This window comes from Buteo buteo, chromosome 9 (assembly GCF_964188355.1).
Source record: "Buteo buteo chromosome 9, bButBut1.hap1.1, whole genome shotgun sequence".
In the NCBI taxonomy this organism is placed as follows: Eukaryota; Metazoa; Chordata; class Aves; order Accipitriformes; family Accipitridae; genus Buteo; species Buteo buteo.
In genome coordinates this window covers 46,327,450-46,341,115 of record NC_134179.1, presented here as the reverse complement: position 1 = coordinate 46,341,115, position 13,666 = coordinate 46,327,450, and the positions used below count along the sequence as shown (strand labels likewise).

The 13,666-nt window shown below is 62.4% G+C and overlaps 2 protein-coding genes across 4 annotated transcripts; both read right to left on the bottom strand.

Moving 5' to 3' along the window:
• Window positions 1–4,338: 4,338 nt before the first annotated feature.
• VPS25 (vacuolar protein sorting 25 homolog) lies at window positions 4,339–7,367 on the bottom strand. 2 transcript variants are annotated; one of them, XM_075036618.1, is made up of 6 exons: window positions 7,239–7,367; window positions 6,893–7,038; window positions 6,734–6,787; window positions 6,192–6,280; window positions 5,590–5,665; window positions 4,339–5,024 (listed from the first exon to the last, which is right to left on the bottom strand). In XM_075036618.1, the coding sequence occupies exons 1-6, from the start codon at window positions 7,283–7,285 to the stop codon at window positions 4,912–4,914; spliced, it is 525 nt and encodes a 174-aa protein (XP_074892719.1). In that variant the 5' UTR covers window positions 7,286–7,367; the 3' UTR covers window positions 4,339–4,911. The 2 variants fall into 2 exon arrangements, with proteins under 2 accessions (XP_074892719.1, XP_074892718.1); XM_075036617.1 differs by having other exon boundaries at window positions 6,734–7,038.
• A 134-nt stretch (window positions 7,368–7,501) lies between these two features.
• RAMP2 (receptor activity modifying protein 2) lies at window positions 7,502–10,861 on the bottom strand. Of its 2 annotated transcripts, XM_075036616.1 has the most exons (5): window positions 10,722–10,861; window positions 10,428–10,578; window positions 9,218–9,328; window positions 8,735–8,837; window positions 7,502–8,251 (listed from the first exon to the last, which is right to left on the bottom strand). In XM_075036616.1, exons 2-5 carry the CDS (start codon window positions 10,486–10,488, stop codon window positions 7,996–7,998), a joined length of 531 nt encoding a protein of 176 aa, XP_074892717.1. In that variant the 5' UTR covers window positions 10,489–10,578; window positions 10,722–10,861; the 3' UTR covers window positions 7,502–7,995. The 2 variants fall into 2 exon arrangements, with proteins under 2 accessions (XP_074892717.1, XP_074892715.1); XM_075036614.1 differs by having other exon boundaries at window positions 10,428–10,725.
• Window positions 10,862–13,666: the final 2,805 nt, after the last annotated feature.

Genomic DNA, 13,666 nt, shown 5'->3' with positions numbered 1-13,666 from the left:
ATGCTGCCCGAGCCCCTGAGGGTTGGCTCTGCAGCCACCCCCACCCGGGGGTCCCTGCCAGGGGCCCTGCACTGCCCAGGCACCGGGACACGGCCCAGGCTGGCAGGGAGCCCCAGCTCTTCAGAGAGACACGGAGCCAGGCAGGGATCTCGGCTGAGGCTCTGGTAGGCTCACGTCACCTAATCAAGTGTTTTCATCATGAAATGAGATGCCTCAGAAGATCCCAGAGGAGCAGAGGAGTGTCCCGGTCCTGGTGAGGCCCCTGCAGACAGGAAAGGAAATTAGGGCTGAAGTTCACTCCCACTGCTGCCCTCCCACACATCCCTGGTGAATGGCCTGAGAAGTTCCCCAGCCACCCCCCCAAATGCCATCCCACACCGTGAGCTTGGCAGGGGGGAAGGCAGCTCGGGCAGGGGTACAGATCCCCTCCTGACCTGGCCCGGGACACCAAGCCAGAGCCAACTTGGCCCGAAATCAGAAGGTTCCTGCTCGGCAATCAGCTGCTCATAGTAAGCACTCTGATGGTGCCCACAGCTCCCCAGCCGTTATCAGGGTGACATTTCTGGGCTCCGGGTGCCAGCACCAGTCCTCCGCTTTGAGGAGCCGCTGCAATCAGGCAACGTAAACTATTTCTCACTTGCATTTGGCTGCTAGAAAGAGAACAGGGGACTCTAATCGCTCTCCTCAGGATTAGATCATGAAACAAAGTCCTGCTCAGCTCCTTGCTGCAGCAAGCCCTGCCAGGAATTGTCCATTCTGATCCCAGAGTTCAGGGCAGGATCACGGAGGGGCCAGGATGGGTCCGAATGCAGGTGTCCCCCGCAGATGGGGGATGCACAGCTCGGGCTGCGAGGCATGGGGTGCCCATCTTGGGAAGAGTCAGTGCAGAGGAGGGCTCTGCAGCGACCCAGGGCTTGTTTCATAGTTGGTTTCAGCACCCTGTGCCCATAGAGCTCCCAGCCTCCCTCCTGCCATGTCCCTCCTTGCCCTAACGCACATGAGTTCAGGGAGGAGGAGATGTCACCCAAACCTCAGTTGTGGCTTTAACCCCAGGCAGATAACTTTGGAGGATTTCCTTAGCCCAGAGTTACAGATGTAACCCACCTGCAAGTTTATCCCAACATATAAATTTATCAAACTGAAACAACTCTTGCTCCTAACCAGTCACATTAAATAAAACCCCTCTTGGCGTTTTTCCTTCCCTGACCAGCAGGATCCAAGTGTGCATCAGCCTGATAGCACCTTATCTCAGAACCAGCCCCCCAAACTCTGCCTCACCCTGGCCAGAGAGGCCTAATCACCGTGGCCAGACATGGCAACTACCTCAGAGCGGCCATGGGCCGGAGGCAGGGGCCTGCGCCACCCCCCCCATCATGGAAATGCCACCATCTCCGGCAAGCCCCTCGGCAGGGCTGCGTGGCCAGGCTTGAAAGCGCCGGAGCCTGAGCCGTGCCTGTGCTGGTACACCTGGGAGCGTAGAGAGGTTTGGGTTTGGATTTTAAACTCTGTTAACGCCAAACCCGTGTGAGGAGCGATTGGCCCCACTGCAGCGATGGGGCAGGGGTCCCCTGCCACAGGCAGCACGGTGGAGGCAGAGAAGCGGCAGGCGAGGGAGCTGCCCAGACGGGCTTCAGCCATACTCCTGCATGAACACAGGCCTCCCCTGCCCCTCACTTTGCCCTGGGAGCGCCTGCAGCTCTCGCGCTGTGCCTGAAGCATCAGGAAGAGGCGTGACTGCTCCGGTTCATGGGAATGTCATGGCTGGAGGCTGCCACGCTCTCTCCCTCTGAGCAGTCTGATTATGTCTCCTCCATCTCTACCCAGCACCCGAGGGCTTCTGCACCAGAGCAGCCTCATGCAGCATCTCTGGGATGGCTCTGGTGTCCCAATCCCATGATTACATCATCAAACATCATGAAGCACTGAATAAAGATAAGGAAGCCAGTTTCAGAGGACAGTTAAAAGGCTCTGTTTTACCTGCTGACAGGAGCTTACATCACCAAGAGCTACAAATTGCCACCATTCCCCACGCAGAAGGAACAGCCAGGGAGCATCTGCTCCCTCCAGGGTGGCAGCACCACCGGCAGCAGGTCTTCCAGCCCCAGGACCCATCCCACAGCTCTGGGGCAATCGCTGGCAGACAGCTGCTGCTGCCACCGCGCTGCCGTAGTGCCCGGCACAGGGAGTCGGTCCCACAAGGACCACACAGGCACGGCTGGATGCAACCTTTCATAACTGGCTGAGAGGGTGCAGAAAAAGGAATTTTACACCATATCCATTCTGAAGGGGGGGACATACTCTTCCTCCTCCTCTCACTAAGTAAGCAACTAAATAGGAAGCTGAAAAAGAGCAGTGAATTGCTGCCAGGAGTGCCTTGGAAAGAAAAAGGGTGGTTTAGGCTTATCTAATGTCACATCAGCCATTTCCTTAGAAGGGAGCAAATTTAATTAAGAACACAGACTCACTCAAGGACAGTCAGGTTACATACAGCACATGTACCTCAGAACACAATGCTGAGAGGTTGGCATCACACATATGGAGAGCAAGAAATGCAAACATCCCGGGCCCAGCTGCTAAAAGCTCATTATTTGGGATCAAACGCAGATGCCATCAGGCACAGAACAGCCAGCATAGAAACACGGCTCACTGCAGGGGTACAAAAGCAGCAAGAGGGGAGGGCGCAGCAACCAGAGAGGGAAGGAGTCAATGTGCGTGGCATGAAGAGGGAGGAAGAGGCAGATCTTGGACATCAAAACAAGCCCAGAGCAGACACCGGTAGCAGACAATTCCTACACAGAGACTCTCCTGGCTGCAAACACAGAGGGAGGACCCCCATCCAACCAGTGAGCCCTGGTTTGAGCAGAGCCTGTGACAGTTGTGGGGACACATGTGCTGCCTCTGCCAGGACGCGCTGTGGGGCTGCCAGCACATGGCATAGCACAGCCTCTGCTTCTGCAAATGTGGCTGGCAGCGGCTGTGGGGAGCTGGGCTTGCTCAGCCACCATCAGACATTCCCCAGCAAGTCAGTGCATGGTGGTACCAAACCAGGTCTTTGCATCCCCAGCATGTCCGTCCCCAAGGGCTGCCACATCCATCCACTGCCCTCAAACCTCATGGCTCAGGTGAGGACTGAGCCTAGGCTGTCAGAACAGGCACCTGAGAGTAGGGCACATGAAGCCAGCCTGGGCTGCCCCCAGACTGCTGTAGAACCAGGGGTAGGTATGCTCACTGCAGGCTGCACCATCACATTCGCTCAGGTAAGTCATCTCAACGCTCACAGGGATGATGGTCTCCAGAAAGTGTTGGAGACTACAGTAGCCCAGCGTGTCAGTGACTCGGCAGGAGTGCTGCAAGTGCCATTCTCCAGCAGAGGAGTCCTGGCACATGGGAATCCCTCCACAGCACTGCTGTCACCGGCACAGAGAGGAACCCTGGGCACCAGCCTCCAGCCACAGCTCCAGAGTGACATGCCCAGATCAAGCCAGCACATCCCACTGAGTTCAGGTCAACAGGCTCCTGCTACAAAAGGTACATTTTTAAGTTTCACAGCCACACAAACTCAACCTGGACTCCAGCATCCCATCTACACTGAAAATTACCTACTATCGACAATGGCTGTCAGCAGCACTGCAGCTGAACCAGTGCCAAGTCATCCTCCAAGGGCAGGGCAGGCAGGACAAGCTGTTCAGCACTGGCTGGGGACAGACGGCTAAAGCATGCCAGGAAGCAAGCACCGTCTGCTCCACCAGATCCCGAGAACGACCACACTGGGTCTGATCAAAGGTCGCTCCAGCGCAGCACCCCACCTCTGCGTGCAACAAGCACTGAAAACTCAGGCAAAGAATGGGAAAGGCGAGCATGATCCTTCCCCAGCACAGCTGTCCAGCTTCCCCTGGTCAACGATTAAGGATTTACTGGGTCAAAGACTGTACCTGGGTCGTGTTTTCTGACCAGCTGGGTACTTTGTTATCAGCACTGAGAATCTAAAAAATTAGTCATACCTTCTACCAGCCACCGTTGCATGGCACTTACCCCACCACCTCTGCAACAAACCCATTAGCTTTCAGTGGACTGCACGTGGAAAATGAAAGTAAATGTTGCCCTGAAGACAGGCAGCAAGGGCCCACATGGTCTGTAGCTCTGGCATGTGGAAAAAAGCACTTGTGCTGCCTGCTTCCCACTGGGGTGGGTGGGGTGGCTTGGCAGGCCTACCCTCCCCACAGCACACTGCTATGTTCATCTGGTGCAGTAAGGAAACGTGGCTGAAGGGCAAGAATCTGGTACGTTGCTCTGTTTTGTTTCTGATGGAAAAATAAAGATAGACGAAAACACCCAGGCTGCTCTATAAATACATCTCATTTTAATTACTTCAAATTAGTTCCTTGGCATCCACTCCCACCCTGCTGCACAGCCTGCTTTGCAGCAAGCACATATCATTCTGCCGTTGAGGTCTTCTACAACACAGCAGCGACAGCAAGCTCCTTGTGCTCGCTTTCACCCCACGTGGCAACACAGCGGGGACTGCAGAGCCCAAGCATATGGTTGGCAGGAGGGAAAGAGTTGCCCTTCGAGGCCAAGCTCGACCAGCCAGCTGAAGAGACCGCTCCGTGGCCTTCACAGGAACAGGGATCAGCAACAGGAGCAGTCCCATTATTTAACTTCTGGGTGGTCCCTCTCAGAACTGCCTAGAGCAGCTTTAGCCTCTCAAACACAATCAACAGGGAGAAAAGACAGAGGATCTCTGAATACTTCTAAGAAGTCACGTCTTTGGAAGGCTTTGCAGATTCTCCTTGCCCCAAGAAATCCCGAGTATGCAGCTGCTTGCAGTCACAGCTTGAAACCAGGCCAGGAGAACAAACCTTCACAGCGAGAACTGCTTCAGCAGCCAGGGAAGAGTGGAGGGGGCTCTTATCAGAAGAACTTGACGCCTCGGCCATCATCCAGCGTGATAATTTCAGCCTTGTGCTCTTGTTGCAAGGCTTGCAGGGCACGGAGCAGCATAGTCTCATCTAAGCCATGGAACTCTAGGGAAGGACAGAGATCCCCATCAACAGGAAAAAAAAAAAAAATCACATCAGGAAACAAACAGGCTTACAAAGTCCAGGGACTGCTGGCAGCGAAGCAGAGGGCTCTGAAGAGCACCTTTCAGACTCCAGCGCCGTAACACTACGACAAATCCAGAGTCACGGCTACACTGACAGACTCATCACTACATTGCTGTATCAGGAACAAAGCCTGAAGGTCAACAGACAGAAGGGAATGAGTCACAGCAGTCTCAAAGGCAGAGCAGAAGCTAGGCACAAAACCAAAACACCCTGCACCTCACGCCAGATAAAGAGCCAGGCACTATGGAGGCTTGTGGGGTGGGGGGAAGGTTTAAAAAGCAAACAGTGATAACAAAGGGAGATGTTCCTGCAAAGCGGTAAAAAAGCCTTCAGAGTGGCGTTTGCCAGTGGCGACCAGTGTGAACTTGCATAAGCAATTTTAAAACATTTAATCTACAAAACTATAATCTGACAATCAACTGTTTATGCACTCAAATCAAGTGTGCTCTGAAAACCTGTGCCAGAACATTACACACAACATTACCTTCATTCTCTGTATCATCTCCACTGGCTAATTCGTACAGCGTGAATACGGAGTTAGTCAAGCCGTTCTTTGACACCTGGAAACATAAAAGCAATATAGCAAATCTTGTCCATGTGATTTAACGTCCTTGGCAAGATCTTCTCGTACATCTCGGCGCAAATGAAATGGAATGCGGATAGCACTCGATGAGGAAAAATACCCTGGAAATGCTCTAGGGGCACTGGAGAGTCAAGAAATGACACCTAAGGAAACTAACACAGTTCTTTTCCCTGCCCTTCTGCTCTTTCTGCCCACGTGTTTCACAATAAGGACTTGTGCCAAACGAAGGCAACGCTGCTCTGTCCTCACTACAGAACAGCCAACTGCAGCGGGAGCAGATGACTGCATCCACTGCTCAAACTGCATCCTACAGCAAGTAAAAAGCTGTTAACATCTCTACACTTCTCTGCCACAGAGAGAAATGGAAGAAGAAAGGCAAAAGCAGTGAAGAAGCAAGAGAAAAATATCACAGTGGTCTTTTTCACAAATCGCAGCCAATACCACCTGTCCTCCCGGGCACAGAAAGCCTGGTCTGTGGGGTGAGACAGCTTCTACGTTCTCACCCACTGATAGATGAGCTTTCCCCATTCTTCTGGTCTCCTCCACATGATCAGAAAACTGGTTTTGTTCTTATCTAACCATTCCAGGTTCCCTAAAATCAACAGAGAAAAGGTATTTAATCAGAGGACAAGTCTACAGTAACGATCAAACCCGCAGATTTCACAACACATGCTGGACATTACGCCCACAGGTAGCTTCAGGTACCTGCCTCTCCCTGCCCCATGACTGCTCGCGCCAACTCCCTATCTCTACCTGTACAGAAATTAATTTCTCCTTCGAGCCCCATCTTCCTCCCACAACTTCATCCACCCTGGAAAGGCAAGGTCCGTCTCCCACGCATGGGTGATGCCGGGGGACCGTGGTGGGCAGGGAGGGTCCCGGGACCCTGCTCAGGCAGAGCCATGGTCCACGGCAGCTGGGCAAGCCCCGGGTCCAGCTCCCGGCAGCACGACAGGGCCTGCCCAGCAGCTGCCACCCTTCCTGCCTCACTAACTACGGGTCGGGCACCGGCCGCAGGTGGGACGGACGGACGCATGACACCCACCGTTCTTGCGGAGCTCCTCCAGCACCACCTGGATGGACTCCAGCGGGAGCTTCCCTGGGCGGGGGTTAAGGAGACGCTCACCGACCGCGGGAGGCAGGGAGGGGAGGGGAGGGGGCGGCAGGCGGGGGCACGGGGGGGCACCGGGCCCCCAAAGGATACGCTGCAGGCGGCGGTTAGCGAAGAGCGGGCTGTCCTGGGCCTCCCGCACCGTCATGGCGGGCAGCCGGTGCCGCTGGCTGTAGGCGAGCGCCAGCGCGCACCAGGCCGAGAGCTGCTTCTGCCGCGTCTCCCCGTTGGGCTGCAGCCTGCGGGGCTCCGCTCAGCGGCCGGGCCGAGGCCGGGACCGGGCGGCTCCGCGGGGGCACCCGGCGCTGCCGGCCCGGCCTAACGCCAGCCGCGGCTAGGCCCGCCCCCCCCCCAGGTCCCGCACCTCCCAGTCCCCCCGCCCCACCCCAGCCCCACTGCCCCGGCCCCGGCCCCAGCCCCGGCCCCAGCCCGCGCTCACGTGAAGAACGGCGGGAAGCTGTACTGCCAGGGCCACGCGAAGCTCATCGCCGCCACCGGAACCGCCGCCGCTGCCGCCTTCCGGTCCGCCCCGCCCCGCTTCCGGCCCGCTGCGCGGTGCCCCGCCCTCCCCGCGAGGCTCCGCCCCCACTGAGCCCCGCCCCCGGAGCCGAGCCCCGCCCCCGGAGCCCCGCCCCCCCCCCCCGGAGTCCCGCCCCTCCATGGCGGCGGCGGCGGCGGCGGCCCGGCCCCTGCCCGGTGCCCGGTGCCCGGTGCCCGGTGCCCCGCCTGTCGCGTTCCCCGCGGAGGGGTGCGGGCTCCGTCCGCGCCCAGCGCTGCCCGCTGCCGCCCCGCGGCGAGAAGCTGCCGGCGAGGCCGTGCCGGGTCGGTGCTGGCGGCAGGAGCGAGCCCGGGGGGCCGCGGCGGGAACGAGCGGCGGAAGAACCAGCGCCACGCGTGGGGGAAGAAGCGTTTAATCCCCAGCCGCGGGGCCGGCGGTGGAGCGGGGGACGGGGGAGGGAGGCGCCGCCGGCGGCACAGCGAGAACCGGCCACCCCGGCAGCGTGTGCCGGTAACCCCGGGACCCCCCCCGGGGCTGCTGAAGCGACCGGTGGCCCCGCAGCCCGGGGCGGGGAGGGGAGGGAAGGCGGGAAGCGTGGGGCAGCGCCCGGGCGGAGGACCTGCAGGGCCACCGCTGCCCGCTTTCTGCCCGCCGCAGGCAGCAGAGGGGGGCGGCCGCGGGTGCCCGGGCATCAGCGCTAGGGCTGGGCTTTGCCGTCCTTGCTGCGCCAGATGACCAGGGTGACCAAGAAGGGGATGAGGCAGATGGGGGCGATGATCATGGCCAGCAGCACGTCCTCGGGCGGGTCGAAGTAGACCTGGTGCTCCAGGGTGCAGTTGTGGAAGTAGTGGTGGTGGCTCTGGAAGATGTACCGCTCTGCCAGCGCGTTGGGGTAGCCGTAGTGCAGGTGGTCGGCCCAGGTCTCCAGGCAGGTCTGCAGGAAGCTATAGGGCCTGGGAAGAGAGCCATGGGGTGCTGGGAGAGAACGGGGACGTGCGGGGGCACGGGGTGGCTGCGGGACACCAGAGGCACAGACCCCCCCCCAGGTGCCCCCGAGCCCCCTGCCCTGGCCCAGCAGCACCCCTCCGGACTGCCCGGGGCTTGCCCTGCGCTCCACTGCCTGCGCCAGCCAGCCCTGCGCAGGTAGGAGCTGCTGGAGGGGAAGGTGGCCCTGGGTCCCTCAGGCCAGGAGCTGGTGGCTCGTCGGCATGGCCCGGGGGCTCTGCCCCAACCGAACACTTTCCGCTGCCTCGGGAGCCGCTCCACTCATGTGGACCTGGGGACAGAGCGGCCACAGATCATTCCCCCACTAAAGGGTCCCCATGTGTGGCTTCCCCAGCCAGGGACATCCCCAGAGCTGGTCAGAGCCCCTTGCCCCCCCCGCACCCTTGCAGTGCTACCCAGGAGGGCTCTCCGGCCATCCCACCGCCCTGTACCTGCTGATGACTTTCCACTCGCACAGCTCCGACACTGTCACGTTCTTCATCAGGTCGACAAAGAACTCCCAGCACTTCTGCGTGATGTTGGTGTACGTCTCTTCTGCAGGGGAAAGGCGCTGAGTGTGGGCAGCTCACCCCCACTAGAGTCCATCCCTGCCCATGGCTGCTGGCAGGTGACACCCGGCAGCCGGACTTGTGCCCAGGCCAGCACGGAAGACATGGGCACGGTGTGGGGCTGCATCCCGCAGCAGCCCCGGGGCGATGCCCGGGAGCATGGCAGGAGGGCAGGCTGCTGCTGGCTGCCCCCACTGTGGCCAGCGCCAGGGAGGGCTCCGTGGCACAGGCTGGCTATTTTGGGGATGGACAGAGATCACAGGGCCAGGGGAAAGAGGGGGTCACCCTGCGGTGCAGAGCCGGCCCCGGCTAGGGCACCATTGGCCCCACAGTGCTGCCCAGCCCTCACCAAGCCCTGGCACTCACCAACAAGCTGGGCTGTCCAGTTGAACACGGCCACGGGTGGGCTTGTCCTGGCATCCTGGCCAAAGCCCTCCACCTCGGTGCCTGTGTGGCAGAGCCCAGTCCCCAGGAACGCTGCGGAGGGGAGGGGACAGGGTCAGTGTGGGACGGGCACTGGCAGGGCTCCATGCACGGGAGCTGCCCCGACAGAGGCTGGGTCTGCAGGGGGGAACTGGTTTCGGGTGTCCCTCGGGGGCTGCTGGAGCCGGTGGTCAGGGCACAGGGAAGTGTGCTGTCCGGAGCCCAGCACGCACCTGGGACCAGGGTGTTCAGCCCCCTTACAGGCAGGAGCTGTGGGGATGGGGCCAGGCTGCGGGCAGCTGCCCAACAGCTCGGAGGGGCTGTCTAGGGCCTCTGGGCCCTGGGCCGTGGGCCACAGCATAGGGGTGAGCAGTGCTCCCCACCCATGGGGAGCCAGCGCGGGGGCCGCCCCGTCGCTCCAGGCAGCTGCATTGCAGCCGGACGGGGCTGGGGCAGGAAGAGGAAGCGCTGGCCACAACTCAGCACTGCCAGAGAGCCCCTCCGCCTGCCATCCGCCCCACACCCAGCACAGCCCACCATGGCCGTGGGGCACGTCCCGCCTGGCCCACTGGAGCCCCACGGCCCGACAAAACCGCCCTGTCCATCTTCTACCCTCAGCTGAGGGCCCACGGCGTGGGGCAGCGATGCCGGTCATGTGGTGAACCGCACCGGTGGGCTCTGCCTGGGGCGCTCGTGGGGAGCTCCGACACGGCCGGGCACTGGCCGCGGGGTGCTCCCAGGCTGGCACGGTGGCTGCAGCGAGGGCAGCCCGCCCTGTCCCGGTCTCTGTCCCCGACGGCCCCGTCCAGCCCCTCTCCGCACGGGCACGTGTGGTGCCATGGCTCCCGGCCCGGGGCTTCGCAGGGCTCCCCAGCCACTCTCTTGTGGGTCATTTGCAAAAAGATTGGGGTCGAGCGTGGTGGGGGACGCCCCGCAGCGCCCGCTGCCCGCCTGCCACCGGCCCCCAGCCACACAGACGACGGCCACCCTCAGCTCTGCCCGGCTGGCCCCGTACCGGGGTGGGCGGTGGGTCGGGCTGAGCCAAGACCCCGGCCCCGGGCCCCACGCGCGGGAGGGCGGCTGCGTGCGGGGTGGTGCGAGGCGCAGAGCCTCCCGCCGCCGGTGGCCCCGGGGCCGCCCCCCGCGCACTTACCCCAGAGCAGCAGGAGCCCTCGGGAGAGGCGGCCGGAGCCCGTCTGCGCGCACGGTGCCATCCTGCAAAAGCCTGCCGGCTAACGACCGGGACAAGTATTTCAATGGAAATAACAGGAAGCAACTCCTTTCCTCTGACAGGGGCAGTTTGACTACAGGAGACGTGTGAAAAATGAGATTGCTCAGCTCTGCTTTAAAGCGGCTCTCCCGGCAGGACCCCGCCGCCATGCGGCGCGGTGCCGGCCCCCGTGGGCATCGCTCCCGCGCCCCGGCACCCGGGCAGCCCGTGCCTCACCCAGCAGCCCAGAGGCTCCGCTCCCCGCGCAGCACGTCCAGTTTTACGAGGCCGCTATTTGTTTACTTGTGTATTTCTCTTTAATCCTGTCTGGGCTGGGTTGTGAAATCCCTCGTCTCCTGCGTGGAGGGCAGGCAGCCCGACAGCCGGGGGGGAGTGGACGGGGAAGCGTAATGTCCTCGGACAGGCGCTGCTGCCCGGGCGCTGGGGCGGCAGGGGGACCCACGGTCCCATCACCACAGCTTCTGGCTCACCGGGCCACCTGCCCCATGGCGGGCATCGCCAGAGCAGCCCCCTGGCCCCTGCCTGCAGCCGGGAAGGGAAGGGCGGTGGTGCGACCTGCCCACGGGTGCGAGGCCGACGCAGGCGGGGAGATGGGGAGAGGGCAGAGACTTGGCTGACGTTGCCAGTCCTCCGCCCCGACGGCTTCCTCCCGCACCGCCCAGCCCGGTGCCTGCCGGGCTCTGCTGGAGCCCCTCGGTCCTGGCGCGGCTCCCGCCTGCGGGGCCTGCATCCCCCTGCAGAGCAGCGCCACCGAGGACGAGCCCAGCCCCGTGGGTCTGCAGCATTCCCACCTGAGGACCAGGCTGAGGCTGGTTGAGCTCATTTCACCTCTGGCCCAGGGCAGAGCATGAGCCCAAAGCTGCCCCTTTAACAGCCCGCCCGCGGGACGCGCAGAGCATGAATCGGAGCATGATGAAGTGCAGCTCGGAGGGAGCCTCCCTACTGCAGAAAGATGATCTCGCTGGGCTTCGCGCTCCCCGGCAAACGTCCTGGCAGAACCGCCCGACCCTCCCCAGGCAGCGGCAGCCACCGCTCCAGGGCACTGTGGGACCTTTTGCGGGCGAGTGACCGCATCTGGAAACCATCAGGCCATAGCGCCCTGGGGGCAGAAGGGTTGGAGCCCCTGGAGCCTCCAGCCGGGCGGCAGCAGCCTCTGCCAGGGAGACACCCAATGATCTCAGCACAGCCCTGGGCCTGGGATGGCCGCCCCCCTCCTGGGGCGTCCAGAGGGAACGGGCAGGGACAGGACAGGCAGGGATGAGACAGTGGCTGCCAGCCAAGACCTGGGGCTCCCACCGCCCCCCAGCCTGGCATCCCCGGTGCTCCCTGCCAGCCCCCACCCGGGGGTGCCAAGGAAGGGGCTTGGCCCATGCAGGGTCAGGACCCCAGCAGCACCTGGGACCCTTCTCCCAAAGTTCCCTGCCCTGGGGCAGATGCAGGCATCCGGAGCCCCGGGCCCAGCCTCCCCCGGTGCCACGGGACCCGCTCCATCCCCAGGGATGCCCAGACTCCTCTACCTGCTCTGCCCTGTCCCCGCTCTGCCCTGTCCCCCTCACCCTTGGCCCACTCGTCCTGCTCATTAGTTCCCAGGGCTGGGAGGGAAGGGGGCTGTTGCCAGCCCCTCGCAGGCACAGAGGCAGGCAGGGGCTGGGCAGCTGCCCGCTGGGGTTTGAGCCCCTTTCCGGGCTCTGGTGAGCGTCAGGGCGGCTGCAAGGGGCACGAGGCAGCTGAGCCCCACGGCCACAGCCACAGCCATCCTGGGGGGCAGCCCTCCCAGCCTGGGGGGCCCGGCCCCGGTGCAGTTGGTGAAGTATTCGGCGTGGACCTGCAGGAAGAAGGCGTCGAGGACGGCGCTGGGCCAGGGGCAGGAGAGCAGCTGGGCTAACAGCTGGGTGCAGCTGGAGAGCTCGCTGTAGGTGCTGTGGAGGGGATGGCATGAGGCCGGCCTGCTGGGACAGGGACACATGCACCACGGTGGCCCCACAAAGGCCCCGCTCCGAGCATGCATCTGGCACCGCTGGGGCTGATGCCGACCCACCTGCTGATCTGGTCCCAGCAGCAGCGGCTGCCCTCGGGGGTGGCCATGAGGGCAGCATGGAAGGGGGCCCAGCAGTAGAGGGAGATCCAGTCCTGGTAGGTGTCCTGGCAGCGGCCTGGCCCCCCCAGCACCTCCAGTGGTCCTGCAGAGCACCGGCCAGACCCTGGGATGCCACCCCACCCCTAGCTCTCCCCCCCGAGCCTGGTTTCAGGGGGGCTGTTTGGGGTCATCCCTGGGGAACACTCCCAGCTCTCCCTAGCATGGGCCAGGCACCCCGCTTGCCATGTGGGAGTTCAACACATGACCTTGGGGGTCTCCACGCTGGGGCTGCCTGTGGCCGCAGGGGCCCCATGGGCTCAGCCAAGCTGGGACCTGGGCTCTTGTAAGCCCCAGCACAGACCACACGGGGCCCACTGAGATCTGTGGGTGGATGGGGAGGACAGCCAGGATGGCAGCTCTACTCACCATCCTCATCCAGGTACAGGTAGTGACCTGGAAGGACAGACGGTGCTATTGGTGCTGGCAGGACCCGTGGGGCCACGTAAGGGCAGGGCCCCGTCCCCCAGGGGTGCAGATACCCTCTCCACCAGCAGCAGAGCCCACGGCCATGGCGAAGCTGCTGCAGCCGGGACCAGAGCCACACTTGGACAATGGCACCAGGGTCTTACCTTCATCCTCGAGGTCCCCGTACTCAGCGTCCCCACGCCCTGCAGCAAGGACACATGGGGTACCAGGGCTCCACAGCCAGGGACAGCCTCAGTGCCCAGCTGGCTGTGGGGCACAAGCCAGGGTGGTCACAGCACACTGGAGATCCCTCCTCCTCCCCGGCCAAGCTGAGCACAGCAGAGGTGACCGGGCCAAGGGGAGGGAAGGGGAGCAGGAGGGTCCTGGCTCTGCCTCAGCCTTTGCAACCAGGGCAGGGCAGCTTCTGAGCAAACACTGACCCCGTGGGCAGGGAAGTGCGTGGCAAACCCTGCCCAGAGCATCCTCCGAGAGGAGACCGGGAGGGGCCAGGGGAGCTGCCACCCAGCATGGACACGTTGGGAGGGAGGGGAGAAACAGGCCAGGGACCCTGTGGGGACTCGTTGCCTGGCCAGACCCTGTGCCTGACCCCCTAGTGCCT